The 26,336-nt window shown below is 43.1% G+C and overlaps 1 protein-coding gene across 7 annotated transcripts in view; it reads left to right on the forward strand.

Moving 5' to 3' along the window:
* The window catches only part of GRAMD1C (GRAM domain containing 1C), a 91,447-nt gene that overhangs the window by 25,686 nt on the left and 39,425 nt on the right, over positions 1-26,336 (forward strand). For 6 of the 7 annotated variants that reach the window (XM_039527782.1, XM_039527771.1, XM_039527751.1 and 3 more), the window contains one exon: positions 20,809-20,893. The exons of the other annotated variant lie outside the window; for it this stretch is intronic. In XM_039527782.1, coding sequence (XP_039383716.1) covers positions 20,809-20,893 — 85 coding nt within the window. The remainder of the gene's footprint in view (positions 1-20,808; positions 20,894-26,336) is intronic. 7 annotated transcript variants of the gene reach the window in all.

Below are 26,336 nucleotides of genomic sequence, written 5' to 3' on the forward strand. Positions count from 1 at the left end.
AAAACAAAAAGTTCGGATGAAACTTTTCACCAAAAAAAGCAGATTTGGGTTGACCAAACATTTTGCAAATTCATGTTGATCTTAATAAATTGGTTTGGCTGAAATGAAAATAAAAAAGGAAATACCAAGACAAAACATCTCAATTTTGGGGGGCTAGATTCACAAAGGGATTTTGTCATCAGGAGAAGGTGGGGGTGGTTCTCCCTCCCCCTTATACTTAATAGCACAGTGGTTGGGTCACTCACCTGGGATGTGAGAGATGCAGGTCTGAATCTCCACTTTGCATGAGGGACTGGAACCAAGTGTGTCGTCTCCCCACCCCCATCGGCGAATGCCCTAACCACCTGGCTACTCTAGGGTAGGGGTCTCAATCTCTTCCCTTGAAACTGTTCCACTTTGTATAAATAAGTTGCCTTTGGAGCAGGGACTGGAACCCAGGTGTCCCCCCCGCCCAGGTGAGTGCCCTAACTACTGGGATATAGAGTCAGCCTCACTCTTTCTCCGGTCCAGTGACTATCCAAGTATGCTATACAAGGTGATTATGTGGGGGTCACGAGCCCAGCCCTGTGCAGGCACTGTCAGCCCTGAGCCTCTGTTAAATTAAAATTACCCCCCACACACATTTTTAATTTACAAGGCAGGGTCGCACTCAGAGTGCTGTGAGAAAGGGGTTGCCAATACAAAAAGTTTGAGAACCACTGCAGTATAGCCTGGTGGTTTGGGCATTCCCTGGGAGGGGGGATACCTTGGCTCCAGTCTCTGCTCCAGATTGGGGATTTGAACCTGGGTCTCCCACATACCAGGTGAGTGCCATGATGACTGGGCTATGATTGGGGACATGGGTACCCCCTCCTCCATGGTTTTTGTTAATCTAGTCCTTCGTTTCCTGTGCTTTTACTAAAAATAGCCAAAGCGTTTCTGTTGAGCCAAAATTTTTTCCAATTTTTGTTTGTTTTGCTGAAAATTTTAAAAAATGTTGTTTTTTTGTTTGATCCAAACCAATTTTTTAATTTTATCAAACTGCCAGAAAACTGAAAAAATCAGTAATTCACACAGCTCTAATACCCAGGGTAATACTAATTTTCAACAGTAATCCTGTTAGTTTCAATCCAACTACTTGCTGTAGTTAGCACTACCTTTGATAGGTCCCAAAACCAGACCTAAAGTAGCCTTCAGGTAAGGGTAAAGGTAAGGCAAATGCCAGTATTTACTAAATATTGGCAAGCATGTGGTGACCTCATGGTTACTGATCAGCCAATGAGAGCTGTTTTGATTACCCAACTCTGTTTGTCTCTTGTGCCTGAGCAGTTCTTCAGTATCCTGTTGGCGCAGAGCTGTGGTGTTGATGTTTCTTTGAATTGCCCCCACATTCATTAATGCTATTACTCCAAGCAATTCAAACGTCCTCAGACATTTCCATTTCTGCACTCCTCCTTGCCTTTAAGGTAACAGAAATTGGCAGGGTTTCTAGTTCCTTATTAAAAGAGCCTGTGTAAAGAAGATTTGGGGTTAGCTGGGAATCCCCAAGGAATCTGGCTCATATCCTGTCTAACTGCCTGGGTATCCTTTCAAGAAGTGAGGGTATGCAGGGTAATACAGAAGTGGGTTTGCCTCAATCAACAAAGCACTGTATAGTTACTGATTCAGAGCTATGGAGATTCTTTTTCTTCCAGCAGTTTTGCAGCCCATTTGGGTCTTTTAATTTTGTTCTTTCATTTAAAATTTGAATATGAATCTAAAATGTTCGTATACTAATGTGAGGCTGCTTCCTGGTAACTCTGTTATTAACCAGCTTCTAGGCTAATAAAATCCTCAGACTTTTTTTGCCTTGGAGTTAATTCACTTTGAACATTTGAGTCTGGGAATTCAGCCAGCCCAGGAGGAGGAGGAGGAGATGATGATGATGATGATGGTCTCATGAACAGGAAACACCCTCAAGTTGCAATTATAATACCTGTGCTCTTGGTGTGTAGCCTAGAGTCTCGTGGCGTACCTGAGTCATGCTGGCATCCTGGTATTGCCAGTTCTGTTCGCTGAGATCATTTTCACATGCTTGATGTCTTCTAAAAAGGAAGACGCAACCAGTGAATATTCACTGTAGTGTTATTGTAGGTCTCCGTCTCCAACCCTAACCCTATATGCTAGTAACACCCTATGACTCCATGTTATGTATGCACATTATGTATTCCAGGCAGGTAATGGTTACCTTGTTTATCTGGAAAAACGAGTTCCTGGGACTTATTTAGTATTTGACACATACATATTGGCCAACTATATTGTCACTACCCAGTTATATGTAAATAGGCATTTGGATAACAGTAAAATGAAATTATGGTCAATTGTCTTGTAACTTTGGCCCCTTTTTATACAACGTATCTGCTCCTTTCACACATTCAGTGTCACATCTATTGACTTCAGTGATTAAAATAAAATTTTCATACTATTCCTCTTTGTTAACCCTCCAGAACTATACAGCTCTGGGAGAGGGAGCTGTGTTCTTTTCTGCCTTGTGTCTTATTAGGAATATTTTAGGCTAAGTTCCAGAAAAGGGCTTGATCACCACCCTGGTGTGCCCAAATGCCCAGGTGAATGAAGTGGATGTAACATGCAGAGCTTAAAACTTCTGCATGCTTCTCCTCATGGCGATTAAAACCTTTGTATGTAGGTATGCATTTATTTGCTTATATATGTTGTGGTAGTACCTAGAGGCCATACCAATTGTGCTAGTCAGCATACAAATGCATGGAAAAAACAGGCCCTGCTCTGAAGAGTTTATAATCTAAATATGAGAGAAGAGAATGGATGGGAGGGAGCATGAGACAACAATGAAGACAATATTTAAGATCTGCAGATGAGATCTGCTGGGGTTGGAACCTCCACATACTGTATTGGTGAGTGGGGGAAGAGTATGCATTTTCTCTTTACCTGCCTGGGAACTGACCTCTTCAGGCAAGACCAATGTATCCCTAGTGGTGGTGGATCCCTTCTCCTACCTGGGATTGGACATCCTGGTTTGGATGGACTTGATTATAAACTAGCCCACTCTGCCACTAAAAATAACTTGCTTTGGCTCCCAAAATCAGGAGTGTTTTGTATGAGGATGGGGAGGAAGCATGGCACATACTTGTATATACCCTCCTTAGACTGCACATTGAAAGAGATGTGTATGTGCTCCCACCTGCAATGAAGCCTGAAGAGTACGCCAGCTTTGAAAACAGGCAAAAACTGGCATTGGCAGAATAGTGCCAGGTCTGTTGGGTCTCATCAGAGCATTCAGAGCAAAAGGGGTTACAGAGGGGAACTGTAGGGACTACTTTTCATGGAGCAGGGATTTCCAAAGTGATCAGGGTTTGCCAGGGATCTGTGTGGATAACCGCAGATGTCTGCAAGAAAAGTAACACAGAGGGCAAGTTCATTGTGTGGTTTTCACTGGCTTCTAAATTTGTGTGTCAACCAATTGTTTAACTGAACAAAGTGTTCCTGAGTTCAGAGTACATTCCAAGTTTGAAGTTCTACGTCCAAATTGGTTTTGAGTATTCAAAGCACAACAGTATCTGAACTTTTTTTTTGTAATGCCAGAGAACATTTTTCTGGGACTTTTTTTTTTAAATGAACTTACACTTCTGAGCTGAGAATAACAGTTTGCAGGGCAAGAGAGAGAATACTCCTAAATCCAGGTTTGCATGAATGCCATCTCAGCTGTAACTGAAGCATCACTACCATGTTTCCAGCAGGGATAAGTACTTTTTTGGTTATAAAGTGCATTTCCTCCTACATCTGGAGGATGAGGTAGTTAATCAGGGTCTCTCCTGTATGGATAGGAAGGAGGTGAGGGAGGGCAATTAAATCCTGAACTACCATTCGTGTTAATGAATATAATTGTGTTCATAAATCCCACTTGCACTGAGTGGAGCATAAAACCCAGTGTGATTTACTATACAGCTAGTTGGAGATACTTTAAAACCTTATTTCATGAGACTATGCAGTTCCATCAAAATCAAAACACTTTGCAAAATTGGGTTGATTTTGTTGGAATTTTGTTTAGGTAGAAAATGGGGTGTGGGGGAGGGGAGTTCAGACAATTTTGAAGTGTCCCACTTCTATGTTTTTGGAATGGAACATTGAGATTTTTCATTTTGAAACAACTTTGTTTCTACGTTTTAAAATTATAATACAAAATAAAAGAGGTTAAAATCAAAATGAAATGTTTTGATTTTGTGAAAATGAAATGTATTAAATGACCTGAAACATACATTATTTATATAATTTTGAATTTTTCTTTATGGAGAATTTTGACATTTTTGGTTTTCATTCTAATTTGGAACAAGCCAAATTTCAAAATCCTTTGCGAATCAGAGGATCTGCCACGTAGCTCTAGTTAAATAACTTGTTTTACTCCTGCGGGAATTCCGCATCAAAAAATTAAAAATGCTGCACGCAGTGTTTTAAAATTCTGCGTATTTTATTTGTCAAAAGAACACAATATAATCATGACACTGTCAGTCATTTGGCAATTTATTTCAAAATACCTGTCAGCAAAGTATGTCTGTAACAATACAGAAAACAAAAAAAAAATTCAGGAAATGTTTTTAACAAAGAGATTCCTTAATAGGCGTATTAATTCATTTAAACTTTGAGTAATAATTCATTTAAACTACAATGCAGAAACCTATTTTCTGCACCTGTCAGAAGCAGTGCAGAGGCTTGCGGGGGGTGGGAGGGTCAGGGGTAACAGTATAGCTGAGGGAGAGGGAAGTAAATTGCTTGGAAGGAGCCTTGTCATGAACCTGGAGAGTTGTTGAGTGTGGGTGGGAGAAGTATGAAATGGGATTTTTTGGGGGAAGGGTGAGGGATTATTAAGGAGTTGGGGAGCCTTCCCCATGCAGACCCTGGCTGACTCCAGCCTCTTCCTTCAGTCAGGCACATCTGCCCCCATCCCGAGGTGTCCCTGTATCCCTCACTTGGACACCACCATCCCCATGTGGCCCTGCCCCCTCCCCTGCCCCGCCCCAATCTGTCCCCCCTCTAGCCCATCTGAATGCCCGTCTTTGTGACTTCCCTAGCAGCCCCATGTGCCCAGCTCTCTCTGCCCCCTGTCCCCTTATATCCCGTGCCTCAGCAACTGGCCCTGCAGGCAGGGCGCTGTGAGGAACACAGCCTCTCCTCCTCCCTATTGGCTGCTGGCTGCTATGGATAGTGAGCTGGAGGCCCTCTGTTCTGGTGCCACAGCAGCCCCTGGTGGGCAAAAGGTGTAACTGCAGCACCTCTCTGACGTATTTTCTGTGGAGAAAAAAAAAATCTGCAGGAGACATGAATTCTGTGCATGTGCAGTGGTGCAGAATTCCTGCAGGACTAACATTGTTTTTAACAACATGTTCCTAGTCTTTTAAGCAACAGAATTATATTACTCTGGTAATCTGCACTATAAATGTGACTGTTTCAAGAAATGTGCTTCAATATGATAGTGCCCTGACCTGGTTATAACATAGTTTGATCTTGCCTATGTGGATGAAACCAACCTATGTTGTTGCAACCATATTAAGAAACTGTGGTCTAGGCTCTAGTAAAGACCAGGGAGTTGGTGAGATCTGTGTGGTGGGAGGAGCTGAGTGTGTGCAAAGAATTTACTTCTGAAGATCAGAGTTGCCAATCCAATGGAGTTAGAAGATTAAATAAGTTTGGTGATGTGCTGTGCCTGTTTGTGAACTCTTTGACTACAATATTCCAGTACCACCTTCAGCTTCTTTTCAGAAAAGCATAATATGCTGCAGGTCAGGACTGAGGTGCCTTGGTCAAGGCCCGGGACTGGGATAGCTTGGGTTACCGGTGGTCAGGACTGAGACATGTGGGGAATTCAGGACAGAGCAGCATGTGGGGAATCCAGGACTGGGCTACTACAAGGGTGCTATGCTCAACATGGAAGTGAGTTGGCAGGGCAGTGTCAGGGGCAGCTTGCATAGCATCTGATTGTACTACACCTGGCTTTTAAAACTAGGGTGACCAGATGTCCCAATTTTATAGGGACCGTTCCGATTTTGGGGGGGGGGGGCTTTTTCTTATATAGGTTCCTATTACCTCCACCCCCATCCCGATTTTTTTACACTTGCTCTCTGGCCACCCTATTTAAAACTAATGTTAGAGGGACAATGTGTGGGTAAGGTAATGTACTCTATTGGACCAACATCTATTGGGGAGAGAGAGAAGCTTTTCCTGAAGAAGAGCTCTGTGTAGCTCAAAAGCTTGTCTCTTTCACCAATAGAATTTGGTACAATAGAAGATATTACATCACCCACCTTGTCTCTCTAATATCCTGGCTACAACTACACTTCAAAAAAACAAATGTTGTCAGTGTCTCTTGAATGCCAAATTCACTCAATTTCATTGTTGTTGTTTTTTTTTTTAAAATGGACATCCAGTAGCCGAGAAATGGTACCAGAATATTTGATCTGAGAAAGTATTTTTATAAATGGACATTCACTTTTCAGACATGGTTTGGATTTATACAGATACATGTTGGGCTGTGTTTCCCCCCCAATGTGTGTGCCTGCGCAGCCGCACAGGAGCCTATCAAGGCTGCTCACTTAATTGGCAGAGCCATGTAGGCGTGCACACTGCACAGAGAGGTGCAGCCACAAGTGGACCTGGAAGATGGCAGTGGGGTGAGGTGGAGGGTGGTGGTGGGGGAGCTTGGGGCATGCAGGGCTGTAGCAGGGAGAGATGCAGCAGTCCCGGGTCTGGGGGTGCCTCTTCAAATCCCCAAACCTATCGCTGCCAAACCCCTGGCTTCAGGATTTGTGAGGACCCCATAGAGGTCAACGTATTTCAAGCATAAAGAAAGTGTAACAATTATTTTATTTCATGTATCAATAATAATGATAAAATATTTTGTTTCCTATGTCAAGAAAATGGATAATTTCCTTTTATGCCTCAAAGGGATAGATGCATGTAAGATTCGAAAAGACGACTGAAAATTTTGCAGTGTTAATTTTGTTTTTATTTGAGTTCATATTAAAGCAACATCTTAAGCAGTGCACTTTGTTAATTATCCCTTGTTTCAATATTCTTTCTTCTTCCATACCAATAACTTTTAAAAATATATATATTATATTTAGGTTTTTTGTTTCTACTGGTGGTGCACATCCACACATTACCTCCATATTGGTGCTGCACGTAACAAAATTCATTCCGCCCATGGATGGAAAAAATTAGAGGGAACATTGGTAGTGTGTCTTCACAAAATCTTCTCTACAGATACTTGATATTTGGATTACTGTACTTACAGCATCTGTGATAGCCATTAGTGCTTACACTTTCATTTGATGGCAGGGCCACCCAGAGGATTCAGGTGGCCTGGGTCAAAGCAATTTTGGGGGCCCCTTCCATTAAAAAAAAGTTGCAATACTATAGAATACTATATTTTCGCGGGGGCCCTTGTGGGGCCTGGGGCAAATTGCTCCACTTGCCCCCACCCCCCCGGGCAGCCCTGTTTGATGGTTTGGGACTCTTGGGGTATGTCTGCACTCCATACTTATGACAGCATGTGGAGTACATGCACTAAATGCCCCCTAGCATGGGTATAAATAGCAGTGTAGATGGTGAGGCACTGCTTAGGTGAGTAACATGCCAGAACCTTAGGGTATGAACCCTACATGGCTCTCTACACACCCAGGCAATGCATCCCCCATCTACACTACTGTTTTTAGCAGTGTAGTGTTATGTCTCCCCTCTACCAGAGCCTTTCTCCGCTGCAGGGAAAGGCTCCATTGGGGAAATGCTCCGGCAGCTTTCTGCAGCAGGGAAAGGCTCCAGCAGCGGCTAAGCAGTGAGACCTCATTTCTGTGTTTCAGCTGGAATATTTAGTACATGAGCATTCACCTTGTGTTTTGTATTTTAATGTCCCTTCTCTAGAGATTTTCTGTGTTGTGCTCCTAAAGCAGAAATGATGTAGCTGGAATGAAACCTTTTGTAATCCTACTGGAGAACATCGCACCTGACCCCAGGTCTGACTGAAGGAGTAAACTATTTCTCTCTCCATTCTGTCAGCACAGATAATCTGAAAACATTTTAAAATCTGTTTCTCCTTCAGCCTCTACAAATAGGAGGGGGGGCTGGGCCAGAGAAGGGGACATAATGACACTAGAACACAGACCTGTGCCTGCCAGTGGCCAGCTGGAAGAGTGTCCAGTGCTTAGGAGACTCTCCTCTCCAGAGCAGCTCAGGGTGAATGAAAAGGATCTGAAAATGAATGTAAGTAAGACCGAGTCCTGGCTCTTTAAACTTTTTCCTACAGTAGCTATGAATATGCTTGCATTTCCTTCATTGCCTGCAAATTTCTGGTAAACAGACTTCTACAGATCTTACAGCAACTGGGATGCCCTTCCAGCATTATATTTATTTTCCCTCTTCTTATTGGTTAAGAAGTGCCTCATGTGACCAGTTAAATGAAGCATGGTTGTTTGGAAAATCTAGTAATAGGTGACTAAAGATGCTCAGATGGCACCTTATTTTCAAAAAACAAAATGGTTGACAGCATGCACACACACCCTGTCCAGGAGGGTTTAAACCACCCACTATACATGCTAGAGAAAAGAAAAACAGTCTGAACAGGACAAAATTCATCTACAAGTTACCTGTCTGAACATGTAGCCCATGTTGACAGTGATTGAAAGTTGTTACCATCATGCAGCTTTTTGGCTTATGTGAAACAAGCCTGTGGCCTCCATCTACCTCCTCTTGGTTAAACAACATTTACCAAAGTTAGACGTTTCTAAATCGGCAGGGCCAAATAAACTCACATCCACAAGTTTTAAAAGAGATGGCCGAGGAGCTGTCTGAATAGTTAATATTGATTTTTAATACTACTTGGAAAATTGAAGAAGTTCCAGAGGGCTGGAAGAAAGTTAATGTTCCACCAATATTTTTAAAAGGGTAAACAGGATGACCCAAATAATTATAGGCCTGTCACCTTGACATCAATCCCAGGCAAAAATAGTGGAATGGCTGATCTGGAACTGGATTACTAAAGAATTAAAGGAAGGTGATGTAATTAATGCTGATCAACATGGGTTTATGAAAAATAGATTTTGTTAAACTAACTTGATTATTTTTCAATGAAATTACAAATGTGATTGATAAAGGCAATGTTGATGTGATTTACTTACGTATACATCTGTAAAGCCTTGTGCTGCATGACATGTTAAGGAATTAGAACAATACCAAATCAACAAGGCACACATTAAGTGGATTAAAAATTACTAAATGATAGATCTCAGAACGTAATTGTAAATGGGGAAACATCAGTGAGTGGGTGTGTTTCTAGTGGGATCCTGCTAGGTTCTTCACCTTGCTTTGTTTTAACTTTTTTTTTTTAATCCGTCTCCTGGAAGAAAACATAAAATAATTACTAATAAAATGTGCGGATGACACGGAGTAGGGAAGTGAAAACAGATCACTGATATGGAGTGATCTGGATTGTTTGTTAAACTAGGCACAAACAAGTAACATGTTCCAATATAACAAAATGTAAGGTCGTACATCTAGGAACAAAGAATGCAGGCCATACTTACAGGATGAGGGGACTTTATCCTAGGAAGCAATGACTCTGAAAAAGACTTAGGGATAGATATCTGATCCTAAGGAGGCTGAAGTAACAGAAGTTTGAACAGGAAGAAATTCATTACTGAAATCCATGGGGAAAACCCCTGGGCTTCAAATGCTGATTTTAGGTAAGTTTCAATATATATATTTGAGTGTGGTGGTGGTGGTGAGATAAATGCAGTTTGATTGTAACCTAAGGGGTGTTTCTGAATTTTATTGCTAGACAATGTCCAGGAATTCCAGATGAAAACAGTTACCCTGCACTTCACGATCTCTGAGAAATGGTGCACATCTGGTCTCTATTCTTCTGTTTCTTCAGCCCAGTCTTCTTAAAATACACCACTTCAGGCCATATTTACTTCCAACATGCAGGCTGACTTCAGCACTATGTTCCGTCTGCCTTGAAGGATTTGCATTGTTGGCGGAGAGATGAGGTGGCTCAGCGCTGCTTGGCTGTAGACACTGGGAGCAGAAATGAAAAGACAGGCTTTGCTGATTGTGACTTGAGGGCTGAGCGAGGCTAATGGCTATAAGCAGTGAATGTCTAATGCTGATGGGCCTGAGGGCTTTGCATGGCACTGGGGCCCAAAGTGCTGCCCTGAGTACTCAGCAGGAATTGGTGCTAAGGCCAGAAAGCACTGCTGGAGGGTGTGAGGGTCTGTGGTTGAGATCAGGATCTATGTGGGGGTATGTCACCGCTGGCGAAGCCATAATTTTGTTCATAGCTATTTATATTTGTGTTCATGTCTGTAAAATAGAATCCAGAGAACGCAAGATGTCAACTAGTGTGCGATGTGGTTTGGCCTTTCTGCTCTGGGATGCTGCAACCAACAAAAAAGGGCCAATGCAATAGAATGTATAGCTCTTCTCCTTCAGGTCCTGATTCAGCAAGGTTCTTAAGCATGTGTGTCATCCCATTGACACATACATGTTCGCAAGTAACTTCCTTTCCTAGTGGTTGCCTGAGATGTGTTCAGATTTTTTGCATTTTCTAGAAAACATTACATCTTGGATATAGAAGGACAAGGTGCAGTTTAAAAGGTTCAGTTTACCCATGGAGCCTCATTGGAAGAACAGCATAGAAAACTATAGTTGAATAATACATTATTACCTGAATACATTATTACCTGAAGGTATCTTTTAGTAAGACTCTGTTTTATTGCAAAGAGACAGAGACAGTGTTGCTTTTGGAACCTTGATTCTGAATTTCCTGATTGCTGCAGTTTTATCTGGAAAGCCTATGGGTTGGCTGGGTGCTTCCTAAAGATACTGTGTACTGAAGTAACAGTCTCTTCTGTAATACTTTTTAGTTCAGGAATGCTGGATAGGCTTTGCTTAACTCCACTGATATTTTTTCACAAATTGCATGGCATACATAAGAGCGTTTGTATAATGGGCAACAAAATTTCATAGATTAGTCTTCATTACCCACCCAACCTACAATGATTTATTTGTATTACTTACAAAAATTGATAAGACAGTTGGTGATCCGGTAGTGCATAGTTTTTCACAAGTTGTCTCCAAATCTCGCTATCTAGTTTCATTATAGTATTGTCCTCGTGTGGCGTTGTATGATGACCTCATCTCATAAACTGTGAGAAATGCCCAGGCTCTATCGTGCTAAAACTGAGACATCTACTTCCCCTATAAAATGCTAGAGCTTCTGTCTATTCATTGCCTGTCCTCTGCATAACCTCTGTGGCATCTCATGTAGCCCAGAATGAAAGCCTTTTATAAATTTCACTACACTTAAGCTTGTAGAACAAAAGACCAATACGGTAGCTTGAAAATACGAGGTGTAGTTCTTGAAGAAGTTGAAATGTCTTAGGAGTTTTTTGTTTTCGTTTTTTTTATATTATTCATTTATTTGTATTTATCACAGCACCAATGAGCCCCAGCCATTTTGTGCCAGTTGTTTGGAAATTTGTCCTATTTGTCTTCCAGAACAACTTGCCCTGCTGGTTATGGCTGGCTGATTTAAAAGATTGGGGTGCTGGAAAGTCAACGCATAATTCTAGCCCTAGGAATGCTAGAATTATGTTGCCATACAAAGCAAGGAAAGGAGAAGGTTAAGAAAGTTCAATGTCTAAATTCCTTCCAATGGAACTGGGCTGATTAGATAAGCATTCAGAGCAGGTTTTTCCTAGCTGTCTGAAAAGCTTAGTGTGCAAATAAGCAGGATGATTTCTTGTTGTTGTCCTCTGTTCAAATGATTGGAAAAACAGACATGATTTCATATGCCAACAAAGGGCTCTCAGGTAAGGAACACAGAGATAACAGGTTTAATGCCCTAGAGATTCAGGTTACTTAATGTTATATTCTGGAGACTCTCTAGAGTTTTGATTCTCAGTGCTGTTGCCTGGGTTGTGTCAAGCATTAGGCTTCTACAGACACATTCACACTTTCTCCACTGCCTGATCCCCTTTTCCTAATATCTAGATTTTGCATAGCTCTTTTCTCTCACACACATTGTTTGGAGACATTACATCTCCTTCCCCTTGGAAAGGTGGTTCCTTAAATTGGTGCTGAAGCCAGTGTGAGAAAGTTTGTATATGATTATCTGCGTCACATTTATTGTACTGGACTGTAAATACATTTGTTTGTGTGTGTACTAATGCTCCATCATCACAAGCACAAATTGCAGTCATTAAGCATCAAGTCTGAAATCCGTGGATTCCCTGAAACTACAGGAATCTCAGCAGGCTTGACTCAGCCCTCCAAGATTCATAGGTAGACAAATTGAGTTCCTTGAAATTTACTCTGAATCTTTTGGATAAGACCTTAAAAGGGCACTTTTCACAAAATGTAGCCTGTTTCAAACAGTGAGTTAAAAGCATGTGTGCTGTGGTACATGTGCCAAATTCTCAGGCAACAACCCCTGCACATTGTAACAGTGTTAATATTTATAATTTCCATGACATACCCAAATTATGAAGCCATTGACTTGTAGAATACACTGGCCCTGATTAAATGTAGTTGCCTGCCAATTCCTTTCCAAATGCTATCCAGCCTTTGAATTCCCCTGCCAATTCTTTTTCATTTTTAAAAATGTTTTTTTCTCCCCTGTTGCTGTATGAAATCCACTCATCAACCAGGGGTGCTGGCTGTACCTAAAGTTCTGTTTCAGTAAACAAACTGAAAAAATAAAGAAAAATATTTTTAATCCCTTTTATTTGGAGTCATCTTAAGTGGTATTTGTAACACTGCTGACTTTAAAAAAAAAAATGCAGTTCGCTAAATGAAAAAAGAGCACTTGCTAAGTTATGAGGACTATTCATTTCAACCCCTCACCTCATAGTACCTATTTCCTTGTCATACTGACTAAAGAACTTGAGCCTTCAGCATAGGCAGACAACCAGTGTTTGATTTATACAGGGTCATCAGTTCTGGCAGTATGGAGCAGAAGTCCCAGATGGGAATGTTAAAATCATAGAACTGAGGTTACATGAGGCTTCCTTCACTTAGGAAGGAAAAATCAAACTGCACAACTACAAAATGGGGAATAACTGGCTAGGCAGTAGTACTGCTGAAAAGGATCCTAGGGATATAGTGAATCACAAATTGAATATTAGTCAACAAGGTGGAGAGAGTCCAGAGAGCAACGAAAATGATAAAAGGTTTAGAAAACCTGACCTATAAGGAATTGTTAAAAGAACTGGGCATATTTAGTCATGAGAAAAGAAGACTGAGGTGGGACCTGATAACTGTGTGTTCAAATAATGTGAAGGACTTCCATAAAGAGTATAGTGATTGATTGTTCTCCATGTCCTTTGAAAGTAGGACAAGAAGTACTGGGCTTAATTTGCAGCAAGGGATATTTAGGTTAGATATTAGGAAAAATTTTGTGATTATAAGGGTAGTTAAGCTCTGGAACAGGCTTTCAAGGGAGGTTGTGGACTCTCCGCTACTGGAGTTTTTTAAGAACAGGTTGGACAAACACCTGTCAGGGATGGTCCAGGTAGGGTGACCAGACAGCAAGTGTGAAAAATCAGGACAGGAGGTGGGGGGTAATAGGAGCCTATATAAGAAAAAGACCCCAAATTGGGACTGTCCCTATAAAATTGGGACATCTGGTCACCCTAAGTCCAGGTTTACTTGGCCCTGCCTCAGCAAAGGGGGCTGGACTTGAGGACCTCTTGAAGACCCATCCAGCCCTACATTTCTATGGCCTGGTCTACACTAGGACTTTAATTCGAATTTATCAGCGTTAATTCGAACTAACCGCTCAACCGTCCACACCAGGAAGCCATTTAATTCGAACTAGAGGGCTCTTTAGTTCGAATTTGGTACTCCACCCCGGCAGGTGGAGTACGCACTTGCTAGCTCGAATTAGGCTTGGTGTGGATGCTAATCGAACTTAGCAGCTCCGGGAGCTATCCCACAGTTCACCACTCTGTTGACGCTCTGGACAGCATTCCGAGCTTGGATTCTCTGGCCAGCCACACAGGAAATGACCCGCGAAAATTTGAATTCATTTTCCTGTCTGGGCGGTTTGAATCTGACGTTCTGGTTGCACATCAGCACCTGCAACGATGCAGAGCTCTCCAGCAGAGGAGTCCGGGCAATCCCAGAATAGAAAGAGGTCCCCAGCATGGAGTGACCGGGAAGTCCAGGATCTGATCGCTGTGTGGGGCGAGGAGTCTGTGCTCGAGCTGCGCTCCAACAAGCGGAAGTTCTCTAAAGCCATGAAAGACAAAGGATACAGCCGGGATGCGATGCAGTGCCGCGTGAAAGTGAAGGACCTAAGACAAGGGTATCAAAAAGTCAGAGCGCCCCAGACATGCCGCTTCTACGAGGCACTGCATGCCATTCTAGGTGGGTCTGCCACCAGTGCCCCACCAGTGACGGTGGACTCCGAGGACGGAATAGTGTGCGGGACAGTTCCTCCCTGTTGATGGGGAAGATGAGGAAGGGTCTTTAGAGGACGGCGCAGGCGACATCGAACCCACTCCCGCTTTCCCTGACAGCCAGGATCTCTTCATCACCCTCACAGAGATCCCTACCAACCGTCTAACCAGGACTCGGAATCAGGGGAAGGATCAGGCGGTAAGTGCTACAAACAGGGAAACATTTATTTTTTAAGAAACAGGGATTTATATAAAAATAGAAATACTATATAAACATTTTTAAATATGAAACTAAACAAACAGCAGGTCTACACAAACAGCAATGGAGCAATAGTCCTCTGGGGATATTTCAAAAAGCTCTCAGAGAGCAGCTGGAAAAGCCTCAGCAAGAGGTTTCTTGGGAGAGGTGCTTTATTGGGTGCTCCGTTGAAGCACACTCTTCCGCGCCATGCCATCCTCAGGTAGAGGGGACCATCGCCTCTACGAGCATGGCAGCGTAGGGTCCTGGTCTGTGCAGGGCTTCTATTAACATCCGCTCTCTGTGTGCGCCTGACATGCCTCAGGGTGATGTCGTTGTGGAAGTGCTGCATCTAATTAGTGGAATTAGTGTACTGTTACTATTGTGCATGGTAGACTTTTACTTTGCATAAGAATGACCCTCGCTTAACAGAGTTTTACTTTGCATAAGAATGACCTCGCTTAACAGAGTTTTACTTTGCATAAGAATGACCCTCGCTTAACAGCCACGTGTTGCAGGCCTCAGAGGAAAAGCATACGGGGTCTTTCGCGGTCACTGGCGGGAGATGCCGCATAACGCTCATCTTTTCTGCTTTGCACATTGCCTCCAGCAGGAGAGCACAGCTAAGCACTATCTGATAAGCAGTCTGTACTGTAAGGCTTACCAGGACTTTGTGCAAGAGGGATGCAGCTGTCTCTCGCGCTATCCAGTGCAATCGCGCCAATGAGAGCGTATTCGAAATCTCGGACTAGTTCGAGATCTCCTGAGACAGTTCCCTGTTTGGTCTTCTTAACTGAAAATGACTAGACTGTGTTTACTGTTGGCAAACATGTATTTGTTCAAGGAAATCACCTACTTTTTCGCATCACACAGCTTCGGCTCCTTCACGGACTGCCCGCCATCCGCAGAGGCTGGCTCAGATTAGACGCCGAAAGAAAAAGACAAGGGACGACATGTTCCAGGAACTGATGGCCAGCTCCAGAGCGGAGGCGGCAGAGCAGAGACAGTCGAGGGAGAGCCTGTGTCAGCAGCATCGCACACACCTGGAACGGGAGGATAGGTGGCGGCAGGAAGACCAGCAGGCGACTCAAACGCTGCTTGGTCTAATGAGGGCGCAAACGGACACGCCCGGCGCCTTGTAGATGTTCTGCAAGACCACAGGCAGGAGGAGAGAGCCCCTGCAGTGCATCTGCAACCGCCCTCCAACGCCAAGAAGTCCTGTCCCCTCACCCAAAGTGACAAGAAGGAGGCGGTAGGGGCCGTGAGAACTGTCACTGCACCGCAGCAGGCGCTAATGTACAAGACACCTCGCGCTGTAAATTTGTAGAAGTTCTTCCCTTACAGGATCACCCAGTCCCAAATCCAAGTTTCAACCCCCCACTGTGTATAACATTATTAAAAGCGGTTTGCTGTTACTCTCTGTTTCCGTCACGTTTCTCGTGTCAGAAGACTTTGTGGGGGGGGGGGATTTTTAATTACAGTGCATAGCCCACATTACCAGGGTACAGACTTGGGGGCAGGGTCAACTGCAGGGCACACACAGACTGCAGTCACTAGGCACCAGGGACAGTCTGTGTGGTGTATGCTGCCCCGGGTCTTTCCTTGATGTGTAGGGTCCTGGTGCCTGACATCTCCGAATGTAAAGGCAGGCTTCCCTTCACATGCATTTGGACCGTAGTCACGATCCTCCCCGGTGCCCCGAGCCCCAAAAATAGACCTCATCCAGGGGCAGATACTCACCCTTCCCCACACCCTCACCCTTCCAACGCCCAAACCCACATCCGTCATTGTAACCCCTATCCACGGACGGCTCCGCTCTCGCGTTCCTGCAAACCCACCCATCAGTGCACACCTTAACCAGCACAGAATGCTTCCATGTTTCAACGAAGAAACAGAAATGCAAAGTCAACGAAAGATTTATTATTAATTACTAAAACATGTCCTTAGTTTTAAAACGTCCTTGGGAAGTGGGGAAAACTTGGTTTATGATCAGGCTCTCTTAAAATCAAGTGGACAGTCACAGGTTACCCTGCTCTGCTTTCAAAGCCTCCTGATGCATATCGCTTCCCGCTGGGATATTCTCTCAGCACGGGTGTCTGGCTGATCATAAACAGCAGCCAGGCGATTTGCCTCAACCTCCCAAGCGGCCAAAAGGTCTCCCTTGCTCTCACAGAGATTGTGGAGCACACAGCAAGCAGCAATAACTACGGGGATATTCTTTCGCTGATGTCCGAGCGAGTCAGTAAGGTCCGCCATCTCCCTTGAGGCGTCCAGCACACTCCACCACCATTCTGCACTTGCTCAGCCGGTAGTTGAAGAGTTCCTTTTCAGTGTCCAAGGCGCCTGTATAGGGCTTCATGAGCCAGGGCATTAGCGGGTAGGCCGGGTCCCCGAGGATCACTGTAGGCATCTGCACATCCCCAACCGTTATTTTGTGGTCCGGGAAGAAAGTGCCTGCCTGGAGGCGTCTAAACAGACCAGAGTTCCTGAACGCACGCGTCATGAACCTTGCCCGCCCACCCGACGTTGATGTTGGTAAAACGTCCCCTATGGTCCACCACAGCTTGCAGCACCATTGAAAAGTAGCCCTTTCGGTTAATGTACTCGCTGGCCTGGTGGGCTGGTGCCAGGATAGGGATGTGAGTCCCATCTATAGCCCCACCGCAGTTTGGGAATCCCATCGCGCGAAGCCATCTATGATGACCTGGACATTTCCGACAGTCACTACCTTTGAGAGCAGTTGCTCAACGATTGCGTGGGCTACTTGAATGACAGCAATCCCCACGGTAGATTTGCCCACGCCAAAGTGGTTCGCTACTGACCGGTAGCTGTCTGGCGTGGCAAGTTTCCAGAGGGCTATGGCCACTCGCTTCTGCACAGTCAGGGCTGCTCGCATCCTTGTGTCCTGGCGCTTCAGGGCAGGGGACAGCAAGTCACACAGTTCAAGGAAAGTGTCCCACGCATCCTGAAGTTTCGCAGCCACTCTGTGTCATCCCAGACCTGCAGCACTATGCGGTCCCACCAGTCTGTGCTTGTTTCCCGGGCCCAGAATCGCGTTCCACACCATGAACTTGACCCATTGCCACCATGATCTCCACTGCTGCTTTCTGAGAGGTCTGCGCCACTCTCCTCACCGTGCTGCGGAGCCTCCTCGCCCGGTTTCTCAGCATCTGACTGTGGAAGAGGTGGGCGATAACGTCGAGGAGTTGACAATGGCCATAAGTGCAGCGATGATCGCAGCGGGCTCCATGCTCGCAGTGCTGTGGCGTCCGCTGTAACCGACCAGAGAAGGGCGCGAACAGATTTCCACGGCGCTTTCAAGGAAGAGAGGGAGGCGGGATTGACGGTTCAATGACGACACATTTTCCCCCAGCATGCATTGGGGAAATCAATGGGCAGCGGGAACTGTGGGATAGCTTCCCACAGTGCACCGCTTCCAAAGTCGAAGCTGGCCCCGTGAATGTGGACTCAGAAGTTCGAATTTGTGTATTTAGTATGGATACACAAATTCGACTTATTAAGGTCGAATCCACAAATTCGACTTAAGTAGATTCGAAATAGTCCTGTAGTGTAGACAAGCCCTATGATTCTATGCCTAGAGCTAATGCATTTGGGCCATCACTTATCATTCCTTTACTCCTAACTAAAGACTAATTTACTCTGGGGCAGAATTACTTTGAAAACTTAAAATTCACAGCTACAACTGGCTGTTAACGGATGCAGAGCACGTCATAATAGGGCATGGAAAATGGAGTAAGGGTTTATAAAGGAGTCTGGTCAAATGGCCAAAAGTGATTCATTGTATTTTACACTGAACTGCTTGATACGATGGTACAGAAATGTGTGTGTACGGGACATGTCAAACAGCTGTTGACACCTTTATTATTCAGAAAGAGCAATGCCAATTGTTGTTTACATCTCTTAATAAAAGTTTCTCACACACTAGATCTAATGAGGCTTTTATGGTATGTTTATATCTCATTGTTAGGACACTGGGAGGTGAGTTCTTCCTCTTTCAGTTGTAATGTTGCTAAAACACGATGATTTGTACAGCAGCAATTTAGTTTATTGTAAATCACCTTACTATTAACAGGGAATAGATTAGAATTTGTTTTAACAATACCATTTTATACTGAAGGTATTCAAAAATTCTTTATATATTATTGAAGTTTAGATCCACATTGCAAAAATCACCACCATTGTTAGTACCAATTGGCCCCTTTGTTGGCAGCCTCAGCAGAGAGGCTAAGGCAGGGGTCAGCAACCTTTCAGAAGTGGTGTGCCAAATCTTAATTTATTCACTCTGATTTAAGGTTTCGCGTGCCAGTAATACATTTTAATGTTTTTAGAAGGTCTCTTTCTATAAGTCTATAATATATAACTAAACTATTGTTGTATGTAAAGTAAATAAAGTTTTTAAAATGTTTAAGAAGCTTCATTTAAAATTTAAATTAACATGCAGAGCCCCCCGGACCGGTGGCCAGGACCCGGGCAGTGTGAGTGCTACTGAAAATCAGCTCACGTGCCGCCTTCAGCACGCATGCCATAGGTTGCCTACCCCTGGGCTAAGGCTTGGTCTTCACTACAGACTTATGTTGGCATAACTACGTCGCTCAGGGAAACGCCACACGCCTGAGCAACGTAGTTATGCCAACCTAACCCCCTGTGTAGGCAGCGATATGTGGACAAGAAGGCTTCTCCCATCAGCGTAGCTAACATCTTTTGGGGGGTGGATTAACTCTTCCAATGGGAGAAGCTCTCCCTTCACTGTAGGTAGTGTCTTCATTAAGCACTACAGTGGTACACACTGCAGTGCTGTAAGTGTAGACAAGCCCATAGTCTTAAAGGGATCCTGGAGACCAAACTACCGTTACCCCTAAAAGTGGTCTCTTTATTAAGGGGTGAATTATATAGGTAGAGAAGGATCAGGAATCTTGTGGTGCTGTGTCATAAATATAAAGGGAAGGGTAACCACCTTTCTGTATACAGTACTATAAAATCCCTCCTGGCCAGAGGCACAAAATCCTTTTACCTGTAAAGGGTTAAGAAGCTCAGGTAACCTGGCTGGCACCTGACCAAAAGGACCAATAATGGGACAAGATACTTTCAAATCTGTGTGTGTGGGGGCGGGGAGAGAAGGCTTTGTCTGTCTGTTCTGTGTGCTTGCCGGAGACAGATCAAGAAAACAAGCAATCCAGCTCCATTAGGATTAGTAAGTACTAGCAAGGGAATGCGTTAGCTTACTTTTATTTTGGCTTGGGGTTTTCTCTGTGCTGAGAGGGAGGTGTATTCCTGGTTTTCTTTGGGCAAAACTTTAAAGTTACAAAGAGGGAAATCCTCTGTGTTTTGAATCTGACTGCCTCGTGAAATTATCTTCCATTCTAATTTTACAGAGGTGCTTCTTTTAACTTTTTTCTTTCTAATAAAGTTCTGTTTTTTGTCTGTTTGTTTTTTTTAATCTGATTGGGGTTTTTTTTAGTAGTCTAAAAAAGCCCAAGGTTGGTTTGTGCTCATCTTGTTTATTCTCAAGCCTCCCCAGGAAAGGGGATGTAGGGCTTGGGGGAATATTAGGGGAAAGTAGGAACTCCAAGTGGTCCTTTCCCTGAGTTTTGTCTAATCACTTGGTGGTGGCAGCGTTATCTAATCCAAGGTACAAGGGAGAATTTGTGCCTTGGGGAGTTTTTAACCTAAGCTGGTAGAAATAAGCTTAGGGGGTCTTTCATGCGGGTCTCCACATCTGTGCCCTAGAGTTCAGAGTGGGGAGGGAACCCTGACATGCTGGTACCTGCCTTGTACCTATTCTATGGACTTCAGTCTTTAGTGTCACCAGTCTACCAGTTTAATTACTGAAAGTGGCAAAAATCCTGTTGTGCAGCTGCATTTCTGAGACAATGCTGTATATAACAGATCTGATATTTCAATTTGGGATTGTAGTTTATACTGGCATAGCATTGTATAACAGAGCATAATGACAGTGGTAAATACATTTAGATATTGTCTATTCTTTTCCAGTCTTCTGGTGTTTATTTTCTTTGCACTATATCCCTAGTTTCCTGCTAGTATGAAGATAGTCGGTAGCTGAAAATAAATCTGTTTACTTTAACCTCTCACCTTTCATTGTTGCAGATCTCAAGTTCCACTTATAAATATAGGAGTGAGGAGTTTAAGAGACAGTTTTCACATCTGCCAGATTTGGAGAGGCTCATAGTAGGTAAGATGCAAACAAACAAACAAAACTCTATTATTGTTGATAATGCCAAAGTTGCAGCAGCTGGTGTTTGTAAGACAAACAACTTTAGTGATAGCAAGGGAACCTGTTTCACTCCTCCCTCCTATGTGGACTAGCAGCAAACTGCTTTTCAAAGAAGAGCTTCCCAGCTCTTCTCCCTGTAACCCTGACCTTCTTAAAAGTAGACTTCTATGCTGGAGGAATGCCTCCAGCCCCTCTGGATGGTGATCATGGGGTGTCTCTTAAGGTAACTTTTCCTACCCTTCCCATAGGTGGCAAAACACCTATTGGCCATGGTATGTATGTAAGGTAGCACCTGTCACAGGCAATCATGAGGGAAAAGGAGAGGCCAGGCCATCCTGAGAAGGATGTGCTGGGACAGCATATTGAATGGACAGGCTCAGAAATGTTTGGATTATGACTGGCCTGGAGAGTGTGGGGAAAGAGCAGAGTTAGCATTATATCACTCTCTCACTCACTCATGCCCGTCACCCCAGTCGGGGTATGGGCCGCCAACCACAGATCTCCAGAGTCCTCTATACTGGGCCATTTGCTCTAGCTGGTTCCAGGTATAGCCCATTTTTTTGCTATCAGCCTGAAGGTCATGGTCCTCACGTTCCATGTGCCGATGGTAATCCTCCTGGTTGCAAGAAGGGTGATCGGCTTAGTGGCTTCCTTGCGGCTTTCACCACCCAGCGTCATGCGTCTTTGAGTTGAAGACCCTTCTTTTTCCAGGCTAAAAGTCTCTGTTATCTCTATTGTTGGCGTTTCTATAGCAAGTTGATTTTTTACGGGGTGGAGTTGCTAGCCCCATGCCCAACCCTCCTCCTTTATCCTGACTTGGGACAGGCAGATGGCCCCAAAGGACCTCTCTGGTGGAGATTAGCATTATATCCTAGACATTTTTATTTGTGCACTGGACACTCTTCTGGCATGGGCAATACATTTGGTGCATCTTCACATATTGCTGCTTCAGACACTTAACAGATGTTGAATGAGAGGGAGGTGAAGGGGGGCAATTTTTAAAAATGGTAACTAACAAAAGTTAACTAGGTTTAACAGAGGAGAGGGGGTTAATACAGAATCTAAACTCAAAGCTCTCTTGAAATGAGTCTCAACAAATGAAGCCTAAAAAAATAAAATAAATCATGTTTCTCATTAAGGTGACACTGGGTTTAAGTGAAGCATGTTTAAAAATGTGTCCAAGTGCAACCATTTCTCAGGCTGTCAGGGAGCTGAGCACTGTGTTAGTGATGCCTATCAGTTCATCTGTGTGGCTTCTGCAGCAGATAACGTCCCAAAAAGCATTGCTCACTGTTGTCATTGCATGAGTCCTGTTTCTGGCACTGCCAGTAGAGATTTTGCCACCCATGAAAAAGCAGCAATGGCATAGAAGATAGTAGATGTTACCTTGACAGACAGACAGACAAACACGTCCAGAGGGACTCCTGAAAGCTTTCTCCTTGCATAGGAGTCTGTTTTTTAAGAAGGTCAGGGTTGCAGGGAGAAGAATTGGGATGCTCTTCTTTCTGAAGCAATAGACAGCCCATGGCGGAGGGAGGAAACGGACTTGCAGCCCAGAACTGTCACTTCTTCCTGGTATGCTATAAGGACTGTATAAGGCAGAAATCTAATATGAGGGCATTTCTTCTGGAAGGTGATATACCATGGCACCTATGTCGGGTTTCTTATCAGGCAAATGGTTTGTGAAAAATTGATTTGTCAGGGGCGGCTCCTATGTCTCAATGGTGGTGGGTTTTTTTGGGGGGGGGGAAGGGGGAGTAAAGGGAAAACTCCCTCTCCCCAAAGTCATGGCCTATGAATTGTGTTGCTAAACTCACCTCACTTTGAGGCAAGGTAGTGAATGGGAAAGAGAGAGAACTATACCATCTGGTTTAGCAAAGACTATACAAGAAATGAAGCACAACAAGCAGTGTCTTTCTGAGGGATTAATGTGCTTCCTAAGGGGCATTCTCAGGTAAAAATCTTACCTATTTCTTGGGGTCCTGTGATGCTAGCCTAGTGCTAAGCAGAAAAGGGAAAATATGCACATTTTAAATTCACCATGATACAGGCAAATAAGTTTGGATGTTCTTGGTAAACATGTCAGAATAGTTTTGGGTTATTAGACAGGTAGTAAGTATTTCTAAGGTGTCTTGAATAGCTACGTAAGTCACACTTACCATGAGCTCTGTCCCTGCTCCTTAATAATCAGCTCAGAACCTTAATGAGAGAGCAAGAACCTCACTAATAAGTGGTCGGCAGAATTTAGGACCATTCCATGGAGTCTTTTCTTCAATCTAAAAAGAACTTTGTTGGGCTCAGAGAGAAAATACAAAGATATCAGCTACCACCAGCCCATTTGCCTCAGATACTTATAAGAAATGCATAGTGAAAATCATTCTAGATTTCACCGTAGTTATGGAAATGAATTGGAAAATATGTAAACAACTCTACAATCTTAACTGGACGACTACTGCTAAAAAGGATAATGCTTGCTGATCACCAGGGTGAACTGGACCCATGTATACTATCAAGAGGACATCAGTGGGACTGCAAGGACAGGATTACAGATCTGGAGAAAAACAATGGTTCGACGAGAAGAAAAACAAGAAGTTAGTGGGAAAAGAACATCAAGCTGTTGTATTTACCTGAAGGCCCTGAAACACCTATTTTGAGCCCTGCCTTTCCATTCTGCCAGTTGTTACCAAATGGAGAACTTAAAACCCAGCAGACCTACTATCATATTGCCTCTGTACCTGATGCTGATGGCACACCTCACTACTTCTTAATAGGTCACTCAGCAAGCAAGCCTGACTGTACCACTGGAGACGCACTTAACAAATACACTGTATCAGAGATAAGTATTCTGATACCAAAATAGCATCATGGTTTTTCAGGGTTTATCTCTTGCAATAAAAAGACAGCCTTTAATCCAGCAAGGAAGTCTTGCTAGATGCTTGGTGTTGTGGCTACAGCACTGTCTACCCAGAAACAGCAAAGTGCTTTTATAGAAGAGAAATTAGAACCTTCACCTACCTGGAAGAAGCAAATTCTATTTAGCATATTTGCCATGAACAGACTACCTGAGATTTGAAGAACACACTTGCTGATGGACTAATCCCAGCAATATAGCACCTCCTCAGTCAGAAGCAAACAAAGTCATTATTTTATGTAATTACTCTTTTACCCCAGGGGAGCAGCATTCATTTAAAAGGACCTTTTCTGACCTCCGGTCTTAAAACCATTCGTTTGTTTGGTATAGTGGATTTTTAACCCAAGCTGTATTAGTTATTATTCATCTACAAATATTTAACATAGTTATCACCTACTCGTTGTTAACAGAAATGTAACGACTGCTGTTCTTTGTTTTTCTTTTTTTGTAGTTACTCTTGTACATTCTTATAATTATGAGAATTAGAGATAAAGATTATACAAAAATAACCCTGATTCCATACCTATCCTATAAACTAAGTGCCTTAGATTTTCATAGTGTAAACACTTAAAAAAATCTGATTGGAAGAGCACCAGTTCATTAAAAAGTTCATTTTTATCTTTAACATTTTATATCTTTTTTTTACAATTTGGTTCGTAAATTGCTAGCACTGGGATTAACATTTAGTCTCAATTTTCGGTTTGCCTATTTTGTACATTTTTGACATCCCATTGTGTATAGTCAGTTCCACTGTTTTGTTGCTGATCACTTGCATCACCCTCATGCTCTACTCTGGGGGGATCCCATGTGCGTATTCTTCCCTGAGCTCTGCAAGGAAGCGTGTTTACTAGTAGCAGCAAAGCTGACACCAAAGAGGCAGCTGGTTTGGTAGGTGTACAGAGAGAAGGGAGATAGGGTGGAGAAATGGTCCCAGTGTGTTTTGGTGATGACGTTCTTATACCTGCCCAAAAGACCCTTATAAACACAGAAGGGCATAAAAAAAAAAAAGAGTTAAAATGGAATTCTTTTAAAAGTCAGGAAACAGTATTTAAAGGTTTCTCTATCAGAAGACTGATTTGGACATCATTCATTCATTTTTGCTATGCTGCCTGGTAACTTGAATTTCTTTCATCCTGTTCTAACTTGTTTTTTGTCAGTTCCGCTTTCAGTTTCTCATATATTGGGGTTGCAAATATTGCCGGGTAATTTTAATGTGTTGAAAACACTGTTTCCATTTGAATTTAGGGGGGAAAATTCAAGGAAATTTTTATTGGTCCTCAGTTTGTAAAAGTTGATGTGTACTAAAGCTAAATTTTGGCCCAAGTTTCACCTGACAATGTCCCCGTAACAGTCATGGTTGTTTCAGCCTCATGCATGTAATACAAATGTGTAAAACAAATCAACATAATATTTATATAGAATGTATATTCTTAGTGTGGGATTATCAAAAGGGCTTAATGTTGTCCTAACGTTGCTTTCAGTGTAGTTAATAGGAGTCTTATCCTTTACTTCAGTGGGAGCAATGAAGCCAGTACTAGGCATTTACGAAAATCCTACACTTACTGCTTCAATGGTGAATCTTTCTGCTCTTTAAATTACAGTGACACCAGTAAAGAGATGAATTAGCTCCTTGCTGTTGTTAATAGAGATCCATTAATGCCGGGGTTCTCAAACTGGGGGTCGGGACCCCTCAGGAGGTTGCAAGGTTATTACATGGGGGGGTCGCGAGCTGTCAGCCTCCATCCCAAACCCCGCTTTGCCTCCAGCATTTATAATGGTGTTGAATATATTTAAAAGTGTTTTTAATTTATAAGGGGGGATCACACTCAAAGGCTTGCTATGTGAAAGGGGTCACCAGTGCAAAAGTTTGAGAACCACTGCATTAATGGACTGTTCAAAATACAGTCAGTTCCCAGCAGCGATATTTCAGCCAGAGGCCATTTCATATAGGTAATAAAAGTAAAAAGAAATCTTGACTAAAAAAGGCCTCTGACTGAAGTGTCCTGGCCGGAATGTGGATATCTACTAAGTATGGATTTTTTAGCTCTTTATGAGTTGTGATATGATAAGGAGTGTAAAATGATTCACCTTAGAAATGTACAATACATTATATTGTGGTATGTGTGACTGGTTGACTATGTATTCTGAATTAGTAGACAAAATACTGCCTTTGTATTCTGCTACTTTATTCAAGTGGGCTGGAGCTTGGCTTGTAGAGTGCAATTTCTATATTTTGCTTGGTTTTCTTTGCAAAACAGAAGTTCATTGACTGCCATGCCTTGCTGGATACCTGAAACCACAGGGTAATACACAATAGCCAGAGTTCTGCGTTCCCTGCTCACACAAATAATTCCATTGACTTTGGTGATGTAGGACATCAACAGGATTCCTTGTCATAAATAAAGTAAACTGGATTTGGCCCAATATGAGTTTAATTTTTATGGAGTTTTCCTTTGAGTAACAAAAGTTATTCCCCTAATTTTGAGCTCT

Source organism: Mauremys reevesii, linkage group 1 (assembly GCF_016161935.1).
Source record: "Mauremys reevesii isolate NIE-2019 linkage group 1, ASM1616193v1, whole genome shotgun sequence".
NCBI classification, from domain to species: domain Eukaryota; kingdom Metazoa; phylum Chordata; order Testudines; family Geoemydidae; genus Mauremys; species Mauremys reevesii.